Here is a 21,628-nt window from a genome sequence, read left to right on the forward strand (position 1 = left end):
AAACACAGTCACACACACAGGAGAACACACACTATTATGTCATTGATGATTTGCATTGCTGCTTTACAAGAAGCAGGTGGTTTCAGTCCAGATCTAATAACCAGAGCAACAGGCGCTCTGAAGGTGACATGCACGCTGCTATAATGTGACCGCCGTGTAATAAACGATTGGTAGGTTTGAGGAACGAGGCTCCCGATCTAAAAGTAAAAGCCAAAAAATAGCTCAAAGCTATTTCTGCCTCACCCCTCCCTGGAGGGGGGGGGGGGTCTTTCTCTAAGGCAGGGCCAGACTGAACCTATTATCATAACATAACCTTTGTTTTGGGTCTTTATTGATGGACACAGTGGAAATACAGGAAGCACACCCAGGCAGATGAGGGGACTGGCAGTAGCGCGCATGTGTTACCCTCCTTTAATATCTGGTTGAACAGATTGCTCCGGCAACCTTTTGTAGGAGGTGACAGAGCTGTCGCATTGTACACACACACACACACACACAAACCTGTGGTTTTTCACCACAGGTTTGTGTGTAGGAGCTCTGTCACGGCTGTTTTCAGCAAACTAAAAAGCAACCCTGACTTTAAAACATGACATTTTTACACAGCTTAACTGCAAATTACATCTGGAGGGAACATATTTTCTCTCTTTCTAATATATTTACTGTTGAAGGGACCGACAGAGTTCACCTAAGCAGGTGGGTGAGGTTGAAAAAAATATACCAGACAGGCTTTTTATCCAGTAGATTAAAGCTCCCCTGGTTTCTTTTAAATTTGTCTTTTATTGACTTCCAACTTTCATTTTCATTTGTTGTCTTCAGGTTTAGAAGAAGAAAAAAATGTTTCACAGCATTGTTGGTTTGTTTTTTTTCCACAAACCATTAAATTAATATATATGTACACACACACGAGTAACATAAACTGTGTGAGTGCATGTAATCTCTGTGCATTCCCTTTTAGGTCAGATGATGTCATTAAAAAGGTTCAGACAGCACAAACATGGTCCAGAGGTCCAGTTCAGCGACTCCAGTTAGCTGAGGTGAAGCCTTGCAGACAGCTACCAGCTACAGCCACGAATAGGCCACGCCCCTTATAATGCTAACAGGTGTTATGAAGGAGGAAATAATCCACACAGAGCAAACAGTTTGTGTATCAGGCTGTAAACATGTTCATTTCTGCTGGAAAGCTTTAACATGGGAGTCTATGGGGACTGACTCGCTGCTGCCTCTGCTGGTCGTTAGAGGAACCGCAGCTTTTCATCATTTGTTTTTTACCACCTGGAATTTGTGACATTTAGTTTTGAGTATCTGAACAAAGACAGGGACTAACTCTGCGTATGTCCCTCCAGGAATAGAAAATAAGAACATACTCGTCTGTGGTGTCAGTCATCAGGCGTCTAATCAAGCTTTATATTATTTTCTAGAAGTCCTGCAGAACGCATGTACAGTAGGGTCCCGTTGTAGTGCAGCAGCACCAAATTGGAGTCTACAGAGTGTATACATGAAATTGAATCCACTTGCATGTAGATGTGAGAAGCACAGCTCTGGCTAATAAAGAGGCTGTGCAGTAGACCCGCTGCTCTGAATGGATGCAGCGCGCTTTCTTTTTTCTCTTGGTTACATCAGACTTACTGTTGCAGCTGAGAGTTTTTGCTGCTTCTGTTCCATCAGTGTTTGTGATTTGTGCCAGAGGGCTGCACGCTCTCATTCTGACCTGTGATGGAGTCACACAGACTTGCTGTAAGTTTAAATCCTGCAGGGTGAATTATCCGGTCCGACCTCAGAGCTGTGGAGCTGTTAGTGACTCAAAAAGATCCTGAAGATTAAATGGTTAAACTTTTACACGCGTCTCTTCGTGTCTCTCACATCAGACAAAACCGCCCCAAACTTCTTCCAGCACATTCAGCCTGTCTGTGTTTTACAGTGCATCGGCGAGAAGGGCTGGAGATGGGAGGGTGTGAGAAGAGGAAGAGGAGGATGGGGGGGAGGGGGGAGGAGGACGGTCCTGCTGTCAAACACAGATGAAAATCCAGCGGCAGGTTTCAGGAGGACACCGCCGTTAGGTAATCGCATTTATCGTCTCCTCGGAAGCGGCGGGGGCGGGGGTCAGCGGACACCGAGCGCCGAGCTGCGCACAAAGAAATCAGTTTCATTCCGTTCCCTCCAACTCCGGAGCTGCTGGAGAGGCGACGTGTGCGTGTAGCCCGGTGACGGTGCACGGACACACACCGAGCCCAAACTTCAGACTGGATTCAGAAACTGGAGCCGGAGCAGCGCCTGTGCCTCGTAATTGGCGCAGTTACGCGGACGGTTGTGCGCCAGTCTCAGTGGCCGAGGAGCGGCTTCTAGAGAACATGAACGGGACACGTTAAAGAGCCGAGGCGGCTCGTCTCCGCGCTGAGAGGTGAGTGAATCACACCTGGCCTGTACGGAACTTTGGCCGGGGTGTAGTTCAGGGTCCGTCATTTCTGTGTCAAGTTCAGGCTGAACTTTAATTTCAAAAATTGAGTTTGAATCTCAGATCTTAAGCGAGAACGTGGCTCAGCTCGCATTTTAATAAAAAATATGAGCTGACAGCTGGTTTCAGGTCGGAGAGGCTGAGGAAAGCTTTAGACTGTAGCTAAAAGATGGAGGACTCTACAGTCACATCATCCCCTGGTATCTGGCTTCAACATTTTAAACAAAACTTGGACTGCAGCCATGATGTTTTTGATTATCTTATTTACATATAGCTTTCTTTTTAAATTACTTTATGTCTTTCTTTCTTTTCTTTGGAGTGCTAGCTAGTTTGGTTCAGGCATCACACAGACACAGATGTCTGGTAATTACTGCTGAGTAAGAATTAAAATCAAACCTAAAAACCAGAGCTCAACCTTCTTGGATGGTCTGTTAGTGCAGTGACCTCACAGCAGCCATATTATTGGTCACATGATGTCAAAATGCTCCAACAGCAAAAAAAAAGTGGTCCAGAGGTCCAGTTCAGGTGAAGCTAGCAAACAGCTAGCAGCTACAGCCGCCTGTGTCACCGTCCACCTGTCATTCAAGAAGCCACGCCCCCAATGATGCAAACTTTAAGCCTTAATAAGCTTTAAACAGGTGAGTTATAAAAATGTCCTCCCCTGTACAGGTGCTATGAAGGAGGAAATGATCTTTTGAGACAAAACAATTTTTGTAGTTTTGCTTTTAACATGGCCTCACTCCTGAAACCTCTTGTTGATATTAGAGGCGCTACATTAGCACAGCATAAATGAAGACTGGGCTGGAACGCTGAAGGCTTTGAAACATGTTCAGCTTTTGCAGGAGTGTACAGAGGATCTGTTTGCACTCATACTACCATTAAATGTCAGTTTTTCACCAAATTATGTTTTTTAAATAAACCTCCTGTTCATTAGAAACACACACACACACACACACACACACACACACTGCACAGCACTGTTTTGTAGATTTAACAGTAAACGGATTAAAATGACTTTCTCCCTCCGTCACTCTATACTTAAACAAGTTTTAATGATTTTGCCCAATTTTATATTTCTTAATTATAAAGTATTGAGATTCTCTGCTGTGGCTCCAAATTGAGCTGCGTGCATCCTGCTCACTTTAATAATCCCTGACGTATGCCTGAAATTGGGATCATAGATCATAGAGAGCAGCATGGCACTCAAACAGAATCTAGGACAGAGCCATCAGCAACACAAACCAGGAAGTGGACTGGCTCTACTCTACCTGATCACAGAGTACCTTACACACCACGTCTTGCACATCCATTCACACACGCACGGTTTTCCTTTGTGTAACTGCTTTGTGTCTAACAAGAAAGCTTCAGAGGTGGCTGCTTTTGCAGGAACGATGTAGACAAGAGTCCATAATGGGAGTCAGCATGGGATTTTATTTGAAATTACAACATCATTGTATTTACTTACAAATATTTAAAGGTACATACACTAAAATAAGGAGGTAACAAGTCGGGTTTTTACAGAAAATGAAAGAAATGTGATGCAAATAAACTTTAGTACTGTGTAAGTAATTTAAAGTGGTTTCATTTATTAAGTAATTTAATGGGAATTCTGCAGAAAATCAAAGAATATTCTCTGGTCTTGTGTTGTAAACATGGGGTAATTTTTGGGACATTGTATTATTAAACTGTCCTTTTATTTAAACACTATAAATATTTTCCTTTATTAACTTGTATGAAAAAATAAATATCTAAATCTGTAGCACATCATGCTTACAACATGAAAGGTGGAAATTTTGTTTGTTTCGCTTCACAATTACCACACAATTGATGCAGTACTTAAATGACTCCTCCTTTCCTGTAAACTTTAAATTATTCATGCATTACTTAAATGTACTTACAGCATGACTTACAACTTATGTGTGGTTCGCTGTCACGAGAAGTGAGGATCTCAGTCTTTTATAGCTCACACTGAGCGACCTGTCAAACCCACGTTGCTTTCATACGAGCAGATTCTATATTCATCTTGTTGACATCAGGCCGAGGTGAAACTACTTTCTGCTCGAACCTGTAGAGCTGAAAGAGCTTCTTTGGTGATTCTCAGGCATTTTCTACTCTCTGGGTTCGTTCACGCCATCACTGTGTCTCACCGTCGAGTCACACAAATCGAGGCGTGAACTGGTGTGAAGAAACTGTGCAGGGTGTCGAGGCTAAAACGGGGAGTGTTGAGAGCTTCTTCCCCTTTCAGTCAATTTTCTATTTTACTGAAAAAGACACACGAACTAATGTAGACTCATTGATTTGTTCTTTAATGACTGGCATGGAAGAATTATTACAGCTATATATATTGTCAGATTTGACACCTGAAGCCCAGATAGTTTAATACAGCACATCAGGATCAGTGTCTGATTTATTCAACAAAAAGCTTCATTTTTTTTATCGTTGTCCTCGTTGTCTTGTTTCATCTGCAGGTTGGCTCAGCCTCTGGTCTAAATGATCATATAACACGGAAGAGCAGAAAACATATGGAAACTGGATGAGCTGTTCTTATAGGGTTTCAGGGTTAGCACAATTCTTATCTTAGCTACGTCTAGGTAAGCATGGTAATGTAAATGGTAAATGGCCTGTATTTGTATAGCGCTTTTACTTAGTCCCTAAGGACCCAAAGCGCTTTACTCAACAATCAGTCATTCACGAAAACAGAATTTTTAAAAATTTAACTGAGTTAGAAGTTAGCAGGAAGTTAGCTCGCTAGTTTTCACCTAAGCATGATATAGCATGTTCTGACCGAGAGATTTCTGAAACAAATTCAAACGTACAGCTCTGCTATCACTTCCAACATAAATGAAGACAGAACACTAAACAGCAGTGACGTTTGTAGGGTTACTGAAGTTGGGCCAGCTGCTATATAATGATGTGCTACGTGATCGCTAGCGACACAGCTAGCTTGTTAGCATAGCATAAACACAGTGAAGCTGGAGGATGAACGCTAACTTTATTCCACTCAATAAAAGTTAACGTGAGGGTTCCTGATGGTTAGGGACAAATGCAATCGCATGGCAGGATGCTGTAAACGGACCAAACTTCAGTCAGGAGAACAACTGAGATAATCCATCCACAATACGAGGTTAGTCATTAATATACTGCTGCATGGGCTGGAGTTACATTGTAAGGTTTTAAACACTGAGCTTTAAATTTAACAGTGGTAATAAAAACTGAGAGAGGCCAACAGTCATCATTGACTGTTTTTAGGGGCTTGTTGAGATTAAACAGAACAAGATACAAAGAATTAAAACATGTTAAAATCACAACAGCTTTAATAAACAGAGTAGTTTGGACCTGGAAGCACGGTTCATCACGTCATCACTTAAAAACTGGATAGCTTTGTCTTTTAGCATTAGCCTAGCTGAGAGTCCTGCTTCGTATTTGACTTGAGAGTCAACTTTAGGTTTTCAGCTGTTGTTGATCCAAACTCTGCATTCTTTCTAAAGAACAGAAAAAACCTTTAATACTGAATAAAGAAAGAAAACTTTGTCACCCTGCTAACCTCACTCCCGAGTGGAGAATAAACGTTCGGACACAGCAGGTGGGTGGGGTTTTTTTGACCATATTTGGGATATCCCCTCACCAGCATCATCAAAGAAGCTCCTAGAATAGAAGGAATTGTCTGAATCTGGGTATTTATTTGTACATACACATTTCATTATTTGAAAATCAGTTTTTATTATGACTGTTCAACATCTGAACAGGAGATATGACAGGAAATAAGAAAAAAACCCCACAATAAGTTCACTTCAGAATCCATCACCAAATTCATAGCAGACTAATAATGATTGCCACGGAGTCTGAGATTCAGTATTTTAGAAGCTACTCATCAAATTGGGTGATATTCATGGTCCTGTGCTTCACTGAGGGTTGTTGTTCTCCTGGCAGCGACTGCAGCGATCCAAACTCTTTTTCCTGGCACGCTGATTTGTTTTGATCAGACTCATTACAGAAGATGAGGCTTCGCACAAATATGCGAGAGGCCTCATCTTCTCTCTCCGCATTTCGGGCTGCTTTGCTGCTGTGGCTCAATATGTCTGTTCAGTGTTGTCTGTGATTAAACACATCAGAAACCGGCATCCTGCTCACATCCCATTTACTGCTCTTTGTTTCTTGATGGTATCTGACAGGTTATGACAGCGAGAGCTCGCTTTGAAAACTGCAATACTGACTCTGATGTCACGTCAAGCTTCAAGCCAAAACTTCTTAATCATTCTGAATTTGGATGTTTAACACCGATGTAGCAGTTAATTGAATGTGTCAGACAACATTTCCTAATAGTTTTATGTTGTGGGTACGAGTGGGGAACATTAAGGAAGATATTTTAGTCTTCTCTGCAAAAAAGGATGATTGATTTGGAGTAACTTTAAAACATGAACATGAAAGGTCTTGATAAGTGACATAAAAGGACTTGGATTTGATATCAGTAGGAGGTCTGGGACACTTCCTTCACTACATGTTGGTCCCTATTGAGCCCCTTGGAGACAAACAAGTTTGAATTAATGGAAGATTTCAACAGACTGAATCTGTCTTTTTGCTTCCCTACAGTTTCAGTGGAGCTTCCGTAAAACTGCGGTCAGTCGGACATAATAAAATCTCACCCATCCCGTCACACATCCAGCTGCCAGCATGCCCATCATCAGCAATGCCAACCACGACTTCAGCACCTACTCCATCAGCAGCGACGACAGCAGCCTCGACCGCTTCTTCACCGAGATCCCGGAGACCGAGACCCTCAAAGGCGTTTACTTCCAGCGCGCCCAGCTGCTGCGCGACCCGAAGGCCTCATACGTGGTCGACCGCACCTTGCAGGTTCTGATCAATGTCGGCGGCAACCGCTACACCTTCCCCTGGAGCACCCTGGAGCAGTTTCCTCAGAGTCGTCTGGGTCGCCTGCGCTTCTGCACCACCCCCGAGGAGATCGCACGACTCTGCGACGACTACGACGAAACCTGCCAGGAGTTCTTCTTCGACCGAAACCCAACAGCCTTTAGGGTCATCCTCAACTTCCTGGCGGCAGGCAAACTGCGTCTGCTCCGGGAGTTATGTGCCGTTTCGCTGCACGATGAGCTCGACTACTGGGGCGTGGACCCCGGACATATGGAGCGCTGCTGCCGCCGTCGCATGATGGCCCGGGTGGAGGAGGTGGCGGAGCGGGAGCGTAAGGAGGAAGAGTGGAGGCAGAAGAGGATGATGCTGAAGAAGAGCAGCACACAGACGGAAAAGGGCTATCGCAGACTGATCGTGGTGCTGCGCGATATGGTGGAGAACCCTCACTCCGGCCTGGCCGGGAAGATGTTCGCCTGCCTCTCCATCGTCATGGTGATGGTCACCGTCATCAGTCTGTGCATCAGCACTATGCCGGACCTCCGAGATGAGGAGACGAAGGTGGGTACAGAGCTTACAGAATTTATAAAACAGCCTGTGGAATCAGTTTGAAATGCATAAAACGTTTTAAATATGGGTTTAAATAAAAAAGAAATTTCTGGGATCGGGCTGAATGTTGAACCTGACGTCTGCATCTGGGGCCACTGTGTCACGGTCCTGGGTCGTTTAACCCAGCGTTTCATTGTATTTTGATATTCATTGTTTATGTTTTGGTTCTTTTAGTCTTCTTTAGCTCCTCGGTTGCCTAGTTATAGTTCTGTGCTCATTTAGACTCCTTGTGTCATCTTCCCCCGTTCCCATAGTTTCCCAAGTTCCCCTTGTTGTTGGGCGTGTCTTACCTGTCATGTTATGTCTGCATGGTTCCTGTTGTCAACTTCAGGTCACATCTGAATCCCATCATGCTTCCTATTTATTTTGAAGGTCTTGTTGTCTTGTTCTATGTGCCTAGTTTACACTTCCCTTGTGGCGTCATTATGATTTGTTTGTGTCAGCTGTTTCCCAGTGTGTGGCCACTTCCCTTGATCTCCCCTTGTTTGTATTTAGTCTGTGTGTTTCCGTTCAGTCAGTGTCAGGTTGTCTGTATGTACCCCCATGTCATCCTAGCCAAGGTTATAGTCATAGTTTAAAGTCATATGTGTGGTATCCACGGAAACCTCTAAATCTTCTCAAATCTCAGGTAAACCATTTCTAAAACCACCAAACAAAGCGAAGATGCCAAACAGTTACGCGGTTTTCTGGACTTAAATTTGACCCAGAGCATATTTTCAAAGGTGTTATGTGCTATAAAACACTTTAAAAAAATGAGGCGAGGGAAATAAAAAAATCTAACTTTTCTATGTTTGAGTCACAGTAACTTTGAAATAGTAACATCTGCAGTACTACTTACACCTCTGATGAAATCTCACAAGTATTCGCTTTATTTTGATACCAAGATTGGTTACACAGAATTTATAATTGCAGAGAAATACAATGAATTTCCTTTTTGAACAGGAAACTTAACAGGTTAAACACATGGAAGTGTGTAAGACTTCTTTCTAACGGTCATCACAGACTCACCCAGTTTGTTCCTCTTCACACATTCGGGCTAATTGCAGAGTTCAGCAGTGCACAGCAATGCTAGCTCACACTCTATATAGCACGTAGCACTGTAGCTGCGCTCACCGCTAAACTGGAGTCTGGAAGGGGATTTTTCTGAAATATCTAAATTAAAACATGTAAATATTATTCAGGACTGTAACCACACAGGTGCCAATGAACCAGGAAAGGTTATAGGAAAGAGGAAAACTGGCCCCGGGGTCATCTGGCTGACCAGTAGAGGCCTTTTAAAGGGATTCATAGATGTAAAGAAGGAGGGCGCGCAGAGGGTTGGCGTGACAGAGGATGCTGGGATAGGGTGAGATGGAGGCAGGTGATGTGTTTTGGTGATCACTGCAGGGAGCAGGTGACAGAAGAAGAAGTTTGTGTGAATGTGTAAATGTTGTGATGTGTGATCGTGTTGCTACCTCTACAGAGCTGCACATGGCGCATAACTGCTTTCTGTTCCTCACCAAAGAGTCTTTGCATCTAAACTTAACAACTGAAGCTTTCAGATGGTCCAAGAACAGCGTGCACTCCAGCGGTGGTACGGTTTGTGCGCTCGTGTGGACAGTAAACAGTCCTACATGATGATTTTCATGGTAGTTTATGATGACTGCTTTGTTGGAGGACTTCTTGTAAAAAAGATGATCTAATGCAGAAAATGGTGCTGAAGAGGAGACCTGGTGATGCTGGTTAGAGCCGGTTGTTGCTATAAAGCTCTTGTTTACTTCCTGACTTACAGTTTTATGTGTTGCAGAGATGAAAACATCATTTCTGCTGTAGTTGGCTCTCTGGGTCGTTCCCCTCAGTGGCGGAGCCGTTAGCGAAGGATGATTTTTAGCTGGAAATTTAATGAAAGTAATGAAAACTTCACAGAGCAGACTGTGTGTTGACTGAGAAACATTTCCACCACAACACTAAATATTTCATCCTATTAACGTCGGCTCACGTAGCTGTGATGCAAAGTGGGGCTGATTGTGATTAACTGACAGGTAAACTGATGCCGACAGAGCTGCAGATTTTGTTCTCTCTCACTGTGATATTTACAGACAGAAGTTTCTAGAAAAAACAAGAAAGCTCGCAGTGATAAACACGCTGCACGGTACCTGCACCCAGCAGCAGACAGGAGAGTGGAGATGTGACTACAGATGAACGTGCGATGTGTGGGCTGGATGTGTAAAAGCAGCTCTTAGCTAACACATTAATCACATCACAGTAATATAACAGTATTTACATGTACATGTACAGTCTAACTGCACATTTGATCCCTGAGATATTTTAATATAAGAAAAAGAACAGATGCAACAGTTTATCCCACAGTTTCAGTGATACAGAAACGCTGATTTAATTTGAAATTTTTATAAATAATTGTTTGTGCAGAAAATCCAGTGATTCTAAGACTTATATATATATATATTTTACTATGACCCTACTGTAAAAATATACATTTGGATGGCAGATAATTAAAAAAGCTTTCTGATATATCGTTTATCTATTAGTTGTTTGTTTTGGTGTGTTCTGAATGGCCATGGAGACTTTTTTATCAGTAGGAAAAGCTGTAAAACTAATGAAAAGCTTAAAGTGGAACATTTTTGTCCTTTACATTTTCCAAATCCATCCAGTGGTCCTGATTCTGGCCCCTGGGCCTTATGTTTGCCAACCCAACTCAGTATGAGACAAAGGCATCCACAGAAAAGTCCAAGAATAAAGATATGGAGAATAAATCCTCTGTAATTACAAATAGGTGCGGTTATAAATCAGTGTAACTTCAGTGATGGAAAGAGCGATGACAGTAAAAAGACAAATTAAAGCACATTAATGGGGCTCAGGCGTGGATTGAAAAGCAGCTTCTGTCAGCGTGACTGTTTGCTGGTTGTTTTCTGCCGGCGGTCTGAGGTAACCAAAGGAGACAGTGTGCAGAGCTGACTGCTGTTGTCAGTGTAAAGAGTCTGAATTTGGCTTTTGTGAGCTGGAGACAAGAAATCGATTCCTCCCGAACGTTTTTGCAGTCGGTCGGACTAATCGAGCCGACAGAAAATCAAAGTGTGGACGTGAGCGCTAAAAGAAGCTGAAAGTTCTGGATCTGGCCGACCTGTAAGGTGGATGGTGCTGCTGCAGAGATAATCGTGCTAACGCTAGCTTACAGAAAATGCAGTGTTTTCATTTAATGTTAATTATCAGGAGTCATGGTTTGAGAAAAAAATAAGATCTGACGGATTTGCTTTTCAAAAACAAAATTTCACCTTATATCTCTACAACTAATCAGCGCAGGCCAAATTCTAAAGACACCACTCAATGAAATTAGTAAATTAGCATAAAGCACTATGTTGACACAGTTTACAGCAGCCTCATAGTTTATCCTTTGACTCCACTAGAGAAGTTTTGTATGATTTACAGATAGAGATAGCCCTTATTTAGCTCCTCCCACTTCCAGGCCACCCTTTAAGACCACTTTCTTTTGATTGGATACTCTCTATGACATCATGCAGAACCAGAAGTAGAAAAAAACTGTGGTAAACTAAGTGATTCCGGTTCACATGGATTACTTGTGCATACACTGTCCTCGTTATCTGGTCATGTTTGTTATGCACATCATGGCTGGAACAGGATAGAAGAAGATCTGATGGCGTAAAACAGGAGAAAGCAGAATGGAAGCAGGAAAATCGTTTTTACTATACAGCTTTCACCAAGTAGCAGGCAGAAAGTTCAGGTGAGGTTCACCATCCTTTCCTGAATCTTACCTCCCTCACAAATAATTCACCTGTTTCCAGGAGTAGTATTTTATCAGGGAACACAGAGTTCTAGATTAAAAATCTAAATTTTAATGCTTGATGGAAGCTGCCCGACGGCGTCTTCTCGTCAAAAGTCGTTCACATTATGTGCAGTTAGAAAAGCCCGTGTTCTTCCAGGTTGTAATTTTCACTTTTCTTTTTGTCGCTCTGGTATTTGTGGACAGTTCTTCATTCAGGCGTCTTTCTTTCTCATTTTTTTGTCATCATTCTGTCATCTGTTAAAATCACACTGGAATAAAAATGGATTTTTTCCCTGAGGCGACGCATACTTCTTATTACAACAGACACTTTTCTTTAGCATTCACCTCCAGAGAAATCAATGTAAGTGCTCTGCAGCTTTTAAATGTTTTCCAATTTCTCGCTTTGTGCAGGCAGACGTGGAATTAAAGTGATGGTAAGGAAAACCGAGAGGCCGTTTGCCTTTGGCACGGCGAGAGGCAGCGGGCCTCGCAGGTCACTGTTTTCTGAGGCTATCTGAGCATCAAGTGTGAAATCGATGGAGCGACACTTTATATTTGCTCCGTGTTTCTGTCCCCGTCTGCAGGGCGAGTGCTCCCAGAAGTGTCACAACATGTTCGTGGTGGAGTCCATCTGCGTGGCCTGGTTCACCTTGGAGTTTGTGCTCCGATTTATTAACGCCCAGAGCAAGCTGGCCTTCGCCCGCGGCCCGCTCAACATCATCGACGCCGTTGCCATCCTGCCGTACTACGTGTCCCTGGTGGTCGACATCAAAGACGAGTCGCATGAGGATGTCATCATGGGGGCCGGCAGAGGCTACCTGGACAAACTGAGCCTGATCCTTCGCCTGCTGCGAGCCCTGCGGATCCTCTACGTGATGCGGCTGGCTCGCCACTCTCTGGGCCTGCAGACGCTCGGGGTGACCATGCAGCGCAGCATGAGAGAGTTCGGCCTCCTGCTGCTGTTTGTCTGCGTGGCCGTGACCCTCTTCTCACCACTGGTTCATCTAGCCGAGAGCGAGCTGGCGCCATTTGCCGCCACGCACCCCCACCACAGCTTCAGCAGCATCCCGGCCTCCTACTGGTGGGCCATCATCTCCATGACCACCGTGGGCTACGGCGACATGGTGCCGCGCAGCATCCCCGGACAGATAGTGGCGCTGACGAGTATCCTGAGCGGCATCCTCATCATGGCGTTCCCGGCCACCTCCATCTTCCACACCTTCTCCCGCTCATATCAGGAGCTCAAGCAGGAGTACAAGCGGGTGTGGAAGGAGGAGCGGGACGAGGAAATAGCCGCCGAGTCGGGGAAGAGCTGCTCCAAGGATGATTCTTCACTAGATGAGCTCAAATCCGTGTCGAAGAATGGGAACGACGGGATGAAGTCGAGCAAGACTCCCACGCTTCCGTCTGCAGCGTTCTGATGGAGGTCATGTGACACTTTTGGTTCATTATGTGTTAAAAACTTTCTCCTTCCCGTACATTAAAACTCTGGAGCAATTGTGCGATGAACAAAATAATATTCCACGCTCTAGATTCATGTTTCCATCAAAGTGTGTCCCCAACTTATCAGGTTGTAGTCGCCTCTTAACTTCCACCAGGTCACTGAGGTTTGTTTACATCAATCTGATCTTGATCCTGATTTTGGCTCCTCCAATAAAAAGGAAATCGAGCGCTCCCTAAATCAGCGTCTGACCACCTGCCTGCGTGAGCCAATCGCAGCTGTCCCCTGCACTGTGCCGCCGGCTCCACTGATTAACCAAGAAGATGTTATGCAAAGAGTGCAGGAGAGCTGCGTCTGCACCATAAAGCAACACAAATAACCCGAGAACACCCAGAACTGTAGAGTAACAATCACCCAACATCAGCTCAGACGTCCATGACAGCGAGGCTGTGCAGCATCCACTCACAGAGAAACACCCAAATCGCATTTCACGTGGTCAAAGATAAGTGCCGACTAACCACGGTGAGTAATGAGAGCTTTGGGAAAATGGTCAGCTTACTGGCAAAACATCTGTTGTTACCTCATGCAGTTGTTTTTCAAAGCAGCAAAACGTCGCTCGTGCAGGAACAACAAACACAGACTTTAGATCTTCCTTGTAGGAGATGAACGAACACTTGATTCATCTGCAGATATTCATTTATAAAGAATAACTACAGGAATGTTGCATTATGTAAAAGTGGAAGCAGCACCCTGCTGATTTAAATTTCTGCAAAGTTTTGCGAAAAAATGTTATGAATTTATTTTATTATGGTGCAAATATTTGTACAGATGTGAAACCATCGAAAAATCCGTGAACGATTGTAACAAATAATCAAAGTAACGGCTTAAACCGTGCAGCCGCGCTGAACATTCATCACTTTTTATGGAGTTTTAGGGAAAAAACAACACAAAAGGAATATAACATCTTCTGGTTTTTCCTGCAGCTAAAACAAAGTCCGACTGTAACTCTGCACACGTCACTGCTGACCTGGTGGATGTTAGAGGTTCAAGTGTCCTGTTTCCAGCCGTGTTTGTTTTTAATGACGAGCTCGGCGTATGTAAAGTAATCCCTGTGCACCGCTGTGCTCTACACGCTCCGTTTATCGCAGGTTTTTCTATCGTTGGCTCTCTGTGATGTCAAGTGGATCTCCTTATATGGTCATCTCCAGTCCACAGCCCTGGCTGTGAGTGCAGAACCACCCCATGTTCAAACCTTTGTGTCTGTGAGCCACTCAGAAGATTGCTTTAAAAGGGGGAGGAGCTATAAGAGTTCAACGCTCAGTAAGATATGAAAGCGTTGTTTGGTATCGTGAGTCAGAGCAAAAGCAGGGAGCTGGAAATGAGTCGTTCCCAAAGCCTTTCCCGAACGTTGAATTCTCCCTTTGTTTTCTGAGGAGCTCCAAACTGTGGTCTTAATAATCTTACTCCTCTCTGTGGCTGCTAGGAGACACTGTGTCTGTAGTAATACACTATTTTTGTACACACACACACACACACACAGTGCACCAATCCAATTACAGTATGATTGTCTGGAGAGCATCAGTGTAATGGAAGATCACATTTCTTCCTCTTGGTTCTTTCAGTTTTAATCAGATAACTGAAAGAAGATTCTCAGCATCGTCTTTTCTTCCCGTTTGCTTTCGGACTGTGACGCTGACCCGGCTCTCGAGTTTCGGGATGTTGGAGTGTCCTCGAATGGACCATCGGCGCTCGCAGAACTTCACTGTGATGGATTGCACAGCACAGACGCCGTCACGTCTCAGAGAGGATTTTTCAGAGGGAGTCGATGGCAGCCTGGAGGGAAGAAAGTCATTTAAAAACCAATCAGCGGAGGTGTCGAAGCATTTTTGAGAACCACCAACTCGGTCCTTTAATGTGCACAGAAATTCGTGTCCTTCATTCTTTAACCGCTCACGTCTTTCTGGCATTTTTAAAATAAAATTACACTTGGATTCATTTGCTGTGATGAATGCTTTGGATTGTTTTATTGCACTCGAAGCTCCCGAGCAGTTTTAACGACTACACGACAGAAAAATGTGACTTAAAAAGAGGCCTTAGAGAACGAGATGGTGGGCTGCACTGTATTGAATGGAAGGACTAGTTAGCAATGAGAAAAATGCAACACTGCAGTCAGCAGCGATGAATTACACACTGTGGTAACGACTTCCTGTGGAGCTTTATTATAAAGAAACTAAAACGGTGTTTAAATGCAAAAGTCACCCTCCTTCAGTGACCGGCTAATACCAGAAATGACCGTAAAGCCTGCAGTTCCTCTACCGTCCAGCAGAGGCAGCAGTGAGTCAGTCCCCATAGACCCCCATGTTAAAGCTTTACAGCAGAAACAAACATGTTTACAGCCTGATACACAAACTGTTTCATCTCTATAGATAATTTTCCTAACATAACACCTGTTTTATAACTCACCTGGATTAAAGTTTGTATTATTAGGGGCGTGGCATCACTGACTGACAGGTGGATGGTGACACAGGTGGCTGTAGCTGCTAGCTCTTTGCTAGACTTCACCTCAGCTAACTGGAGTCCCTGAACTGGCCCTGTGGACTGAGATGTTATGTATCTGTGTCTGTGTGATCCTCTCGTTCACTCTGCCTTCTTTTCCCAGCTTAAAACAAATCTAGAACATTTAAAAAAATAAATAAAAGTGGAGCCTCCTGATGGCGTCTAAATCTTGGACAGAATTATTCACACCTCTGCTGATAGAAATGTAATGTCAGATCAAATATGGTCCTCACTGTAAGACGGGCAGGCAGACTGATGATGCTGAAATTTGGCAGGAAATCAGCTCCAGATGGCTAATTTCTGTGTTTCCTTTCAGTAAAACAGAAAAGTTTCAGATGAGAAATCTGCAGGGAGTTTGTGCTTTTTGCCCTGAATTACATTCATTTGTGCAGCTCATACACATTAAACAGGCTGAAATAAACTGGAGCTGCTGTAACTCTGCCGTCACAGCTTCATGCACATTTCTACTCTGAACAAAAACCAAAAGGTCTGACTTTGATGTATCTCATTATTAGATTTTGTCATCAGTTTAAATTCAGCTGCACTTTTCCTCCAAATGATTTGTGCTGGAAGCCGGACGGATCATTTCTGTGCTTGCTGCCTTTGTGTGCATGGCTGTCTTCAGATGTGTCGTCACGCTGACATCTGCTGTTATCGTTCGTGTTCGAGACGCAGATGGAGGCTGTGCGAGAGCCTCTTTCTGTCTCTGCAGAACTTGTTTGACACTTGTTGGCACGACGGCTTCGGTTTAAATTACAAACAATGGGAACATTGAAGTCCAACAGGCACTCGTTCTTCTCTTCTATCACTTCTTGTTTTCCTCCAACCCGCATGGCCTGCTGTCCTCACAGGAGACGAGGCTAACGGCGTGACGCTCACGTGTCCTTCACCCCCTGCATCTTCTCCTTCATCATCCTTTGTCCGATATATCCAATATATCCACTCTCCCCCGTCTGCACATGTGCAAACCATCTCAGCCTCGCTCTTCTAACTTCTAACTAACTCCAAACCACAAAATATTCTAAACAGCAGCACATGAGCGGTCCTAGGTTTTATGAGCCCCGCCCCCAAACCGTGTACTCCTAGCAACAGTCTCAAGCTTAGATAAATGAGGACGGTTGAATCAGGAAGGGCGTAAATCCATAATATCCAAATCAAACATGCAGATCATCAGCTGCACTAATAATGAAATAAACAAACTGATTGATATTAATAAATAAAGTTCACTGAGTAGTGGACGCCACAGTTTTGACTGTATTGAAAGAGCTGTAGCGGTGCTTTGGCGCACCCTGCTGGTGATATATGGTCCACCATAAAGAACATATTATGGATCCAAAAAGGATGCTCTTCAATCTCAGAGTCTAAACAAGTAACAGAATGTGGACGTCAGAGCTGGACCCTGGTGGAGAGTTAAATGCCTGGGAAGAAGCTTCTCGGATGAGAGGTGGAACAAAGAAGTCCAGTCGCTTTTCTTTCCAAGCTCCTCAGACTGGAAAGACTTTAAACTTTGCACAAGAACTTAGACAAGCTCTAAATATTCACAGAATCCAAACACTTTAAAAGCACCAAGGTCCTGGGACCATGCAGCCTCAGGGCCGTATCTGCTCCTTTGTGCAGGGAGAACAAATCAGTAACACGTTTGGGACCAAACCTTCAGAAACAAGCTCTACGAGGGGCGGCGTGAGGAACCAACCAGCTCGACTGTCCAGGGGACCAGAGGACAACTGGCAGGTCGCCACTAGTGACCCGATCCCGTCACAGGTGAGATCAGGTTCACAGTGGGTACACGTGACAGACGTGGAAGGCTGAACGAGCTGCAGGGCGCTGGGCGGCGAGCGCAGGTCGGAATAAAAGATGTCGATAAAATTAGAGAGAAATCAGTCAGGAGGGACAAGCAGAGAGCGCCAGCTGCTAAACTACTGCCTGTTTGGTTGTCTTGTTCTTTCCTCGCCAGTGCAGGTGAACTGCACACAGCGAACGCTGTGAGGATCATGTGATCATGTGTTAACACCTTTTAACATTATTCACAACAAACGTGGAAAAGCTGGACCGAACGCGCTGCTTACACATGAACCCACACATGGAAGGGAAAACCAAAGCCCGAGGCAACATTTCCTGATTGGACTGGAACTTTTTAAAGGTTATAATTTTTGCATCTGCTCTCGGATGCTCTTCTCATTTTGTGATCACGTCTGACGTTTTCTGTTTGTCTGCTCTTAACCGTACACTGGCCTCAAGAACAGAGATCTCAATCTTAATGTAATAACCAGCTCAAAGAAAGCGTCTAATAAATAAAAGGAAACCAAGTCAATCACAGCTCATCCAGTCCCTCATACAGGACATGCCTGTAGTTTAACCAATAATCTTTGTAGTTTGTTTCATAAATAAATATGCTGTAGGAACCTCGATGCAGTTTATGGAGTTTATATGTTCAACATAATTTGGCTTAATGATTAAAACTATAAAGTTATGGCTCACTTGCTTAGAGTTGTATTATATTGGAAGGAATATTTACAGACTGACATGTTAAGAATAATGGAATAAGTTCTTAGCTTGAGTTCTTGTGCTTAAAATGAATGCTTTTATTTTGATAGGGGACAGGAAGGGTTTTTTTAACCTGTCAGTGTCTCTGCATCTGTTTGAACTTTGTCTTTGATAATTCTGGATTGAGTCACCGTCTACCTGAGAGGGACAAATTGTCTCCACTGAAACGTCTCATAATATTATCTAAGAACAGCACGTATAATGTGACAAGCTTGTGGAACTCCATGACTAACCTTTGTGTGTGAGGAAGACATCCAACTCAGATTCAAACTCCAAAATAAATTGCAGAGAATACTAAAGTTCAAAAGTCTTTTATTCTGAAAGGTTCAGGTGTACTACTTGGTATTATCTCAGTTTAAAAAAAAAAAACACATGAAAGGTTTAAATAATTCAGTTTTCTTTGAAATCATCAGAAATATTGGGTTTAAGTTCTGTCACAGTTCAAACATGAAGATGAGCACTGAGCTGTAAAAATCATTGATGCTTGATGGACACGCCCACAAAGGAACAACGTGTCAAACTTTCGGGGCTCCTGACTGTCGGGATTTCTTCTTAAATTCTTTCAGATGCATCTGCGCGTGTTTCCATTCAGGGTCGAGGCAGAACTTCTTTTTGGCCTCAGTGGTGACTCTGCAAGAAACACACAATGCACACTGTAAGGACGACGCACAGCGCCAGTGATGGGAAGAAGCTGAAAGACACAAAATACCCGAAAATACGTAAAAATGCTTCATTCAAAATCGTTTTAAAAAAGTGGAACAGATGATGAACCCAGTGAGAACGATCACATGAAGATTTACAGGTCTAATGATTTGGAGACCAAAAATGGAGCAAAGAGACTAAAACTAAAGCTGCAGCTGAGCAGCTGATCAGGGAGCCACAGTAACACGAAGTAATCATGCCAGCTGCAAAACTCAAAACTCCAAATTAGATAACATGAATGTTCAACACCTGTCACATGACTTTCTGTGTTTACTCACATGATCGCTTTAAGGTAGCAGCCGCTGGTCATCGTCACGTTCGTCACCTTTGTCACTGGTATGTGGATTTTATTAGTGACGGCCTCGCAGCATTCGTTTATCACCATGTCTATAGCGACTGGCACTGTGGACACACACAAAGAGTTAATATGAGTGCAGCTCAGACTCACGGCGCTCAGAGGTCAGAGGTCAGCGGTACTCACTGGCAGAGCTGTGCTTCAGGAAGCAGATGAGCGTCAGGACTGTGAGAGCCAGCAGAGTCTTCATGGTTCCCGACACAGACAGATGTTCTTCTGTTTGAATGTGCAGGGCTGATGTGCTCCGACCTGCTCGCTGCTCCCTTTATATCCGACGTCCACGTTCATGGCTCAGTGTGTTCTAAGAAGTCACGGTTCCCCTTTGGTTCCACTTCTCTTTTCTCCTTTCTTTAATACAGAGAAACAAAAATCGTTTTTGTGCTGCATTCTCTGAAGAAGTTTAACAGCTCTGATTTTAAAGCCTGAGGTTTATCTGAAAATTACACCCTCAGCAGCTGTGTACACCACAAACCACACAGAGCTTTCTCAGAGTGTCACAGTGACAAAACGTCCACTTAACTTCCATTAAAAGGTCCAAATCCAAATACAGAGTCCGCTTTATTTACCCGCAGTCGTGATCGATGGCAGCGTGAAGTGACGATGTTTAATGAAAGCTGCATCGTGGCGTTCAGGATTAAAACACAGTGGAGGTTTCATCCTCCATCAGCTGTTTAAATGCTTTCCACACATCAGCTCTCTGCAGGAGCCTCATCTTAATCCTCGGGGAAGCCGATCCATCCACCATGGACTCTGCAGTTCAATGATTTAATGCCACATGAACGTCTTTCTTCTTCTTTCTTTTCTAATGTAAACATCTATCTGCTTTCTTTACTGCTATTCCAGGTCAGGGCTGTAGGGGTGCTACAGCCCAGCCCAGCCAATAGGGAGAGAGGCAGGTACATCCTGAGCAGGTCGCCGTCTGTCACAGGGCTGACTCAGAGACAGACCGCCATTCACACCTATGACCAATCATGAATCACCTGTTAGTCTAATGTGCTGCAGACTGCGGGAAAAAGCCAGAAAGAACCCACATGCAGAAAGGCGAGAGTGATGTAATATCGATGAGAAGAGAAAAAATTTGTAGTAAAACGTAATTAAAGGGGACTTATTTTCATTTTCTGCTCCATATTTTAGTTACGGGACTCTACGGTAGTTTTGCACGATGCAAAGATGAAAATAATCCTCCTTTGTCTGATACAAAGAAGGATTATTCAGAGACTACACCCTCCCATTGCCTGAGTGTGTAGTTCCTGAAATGCACTGCAGCTCTGTCTGGGACCCTCGGAGACAAACTGGGAGCGTTTCACACCTATGTTTAGTCTGCACAAGGTCTTTTATTTTGAAAAATGACAGGCTGCTGTGTGCCATCCCCGAGTCTGACTTCCTGCCCTGCTCATCAGCTCTCTGCAGCTCCACATGCCGTCCTTAAGAAATTAACCTGGAGCTAAATTTAGATCCGGGAGCAGAGGGACACCTCACAGGCACTTCTGAAAACACATACCATAATTATGAGCTATTAAGCTGCAGGCTCACATAGAATCGTTTGTTAAGAAGGTGTAATTAAAGGAAATACTTCATTAAAGTCTGTTATGTTAATAAGGTTTGTGATTAGAGTTTTGGGTCAGACCTCATCGATGCTTTGAAAGGACCGATCTGTACAACAGGCACAGAGGACGTCGTCACTGGTTGGCTGCAGTTCTTGCGCCATCAGCGAGGTGTGATTTTGGAACCACTGAACGAGTTTTATGATGATGTTTCAGTCGGTTCACCCTGAACTATCGCTGAGACTCACAGCACGTAGAGGACGAGTGCAGTCACATAACAATAAATCAAAGTGAAGTGATTGGAACAGCGATGCTAACACTGCGTACAGCACTTTGTCTTTTAATCAAAACAGCATCAGCAAAAATGAATTTCAGACTTAGTGTTGGCAGATGAATGAAGGTGAATTAAAGACAGAACAGAAATACTTTCTGTTTTACTTCCACTTCCTCTTTCTGCTCCCATGAATTATTAATTCTTCTAAACATGTCAAATACGTCACAGTGAAGAAGCTGTGGTTTTACGATAAACCTCTGCTGATTAAGATTTCTTTTCTTCTATTTACTGAATTCACTAAAGTTATTTTATGTGTGAGGCAGACCACAGAAAAGCCAGAACGCTGGAAGTGAGCATGCCTCTGTGAGACATGAGCATGGAGCACATATAAATCCACCTAAAGCTCAACACAGCACATTTAATATGAAGAAGTTCAATGATGTAGGCAGGTGCTTGTCCTTGAAGAGCTCTATAAGTCAGGACCAGAATCTTAAAATGGAC

General features: G+C 43.7%; 1 protein-coding gene across 1 annotated transcript; it reads left to right on the forward strand.

The window, feature by feature from the left end:
- The first annotated feature begins 1,852 nt into the window (after window positions 1–1,852).
- LOC102304760 (potassium voltage-gated channel subfamily G member 4) lies at window positions 1,853–18,559 on the forward strand. The gene is made up of 3 exons (XM_005923976.3): window positions 1,853–2,398; window positions 7,043–7,882; window positions 12,296–18,559. The coding sequence occupies exons 2-3, from the start codon at window positions 7,124–7,126 to the stop codon at window positions 13,130–13,132; spliced, it is 1,596 nt and encodes a 531-aa protein (XP_005924038.1). The 5' UTR covers window positions 1,853–2,398; window positions 7,043–7,123; the 3' UTR covers window positions 13,133–18,559.
- The last annotated feature ends 3,069 nt before the right edge of the window (window positions 18,560–21,628 follow it).

The sequence above is a fragment of the Haplochromis burtoni genome, unplaced genomic scaffold (assembly GCF_018398535.1).
Source record: "Haplochromis burtoni strain Fernald_Lab_line unplaced genomic scaffold, NCSU_Asbu1 Contig_69, whole genome shotgun sequence".
Classification (NCBI taxonomy): Eukaryota; Metazoa; Chordata; class Actinopteri; order Cichliformes; family Cichlidae; genus Haplochromis; species Haplochromis burtoni.

Coding starts and splice junctions, on each gene's coding strand:
- LOC102304760 (XM_005923976.3), top strand. CDS start 7,124: ATGCCCATCATCAGCAATGCCAACCACGACTTCAGCACCTACTCCATC. Junction 7,883..12,295: donor TCCGAGATGAGGAGACGAAG/GTGGGTACAGAG, acceptor CCCCGTCTGCAG/GGCGAGTGCTCCCAGAAGTG.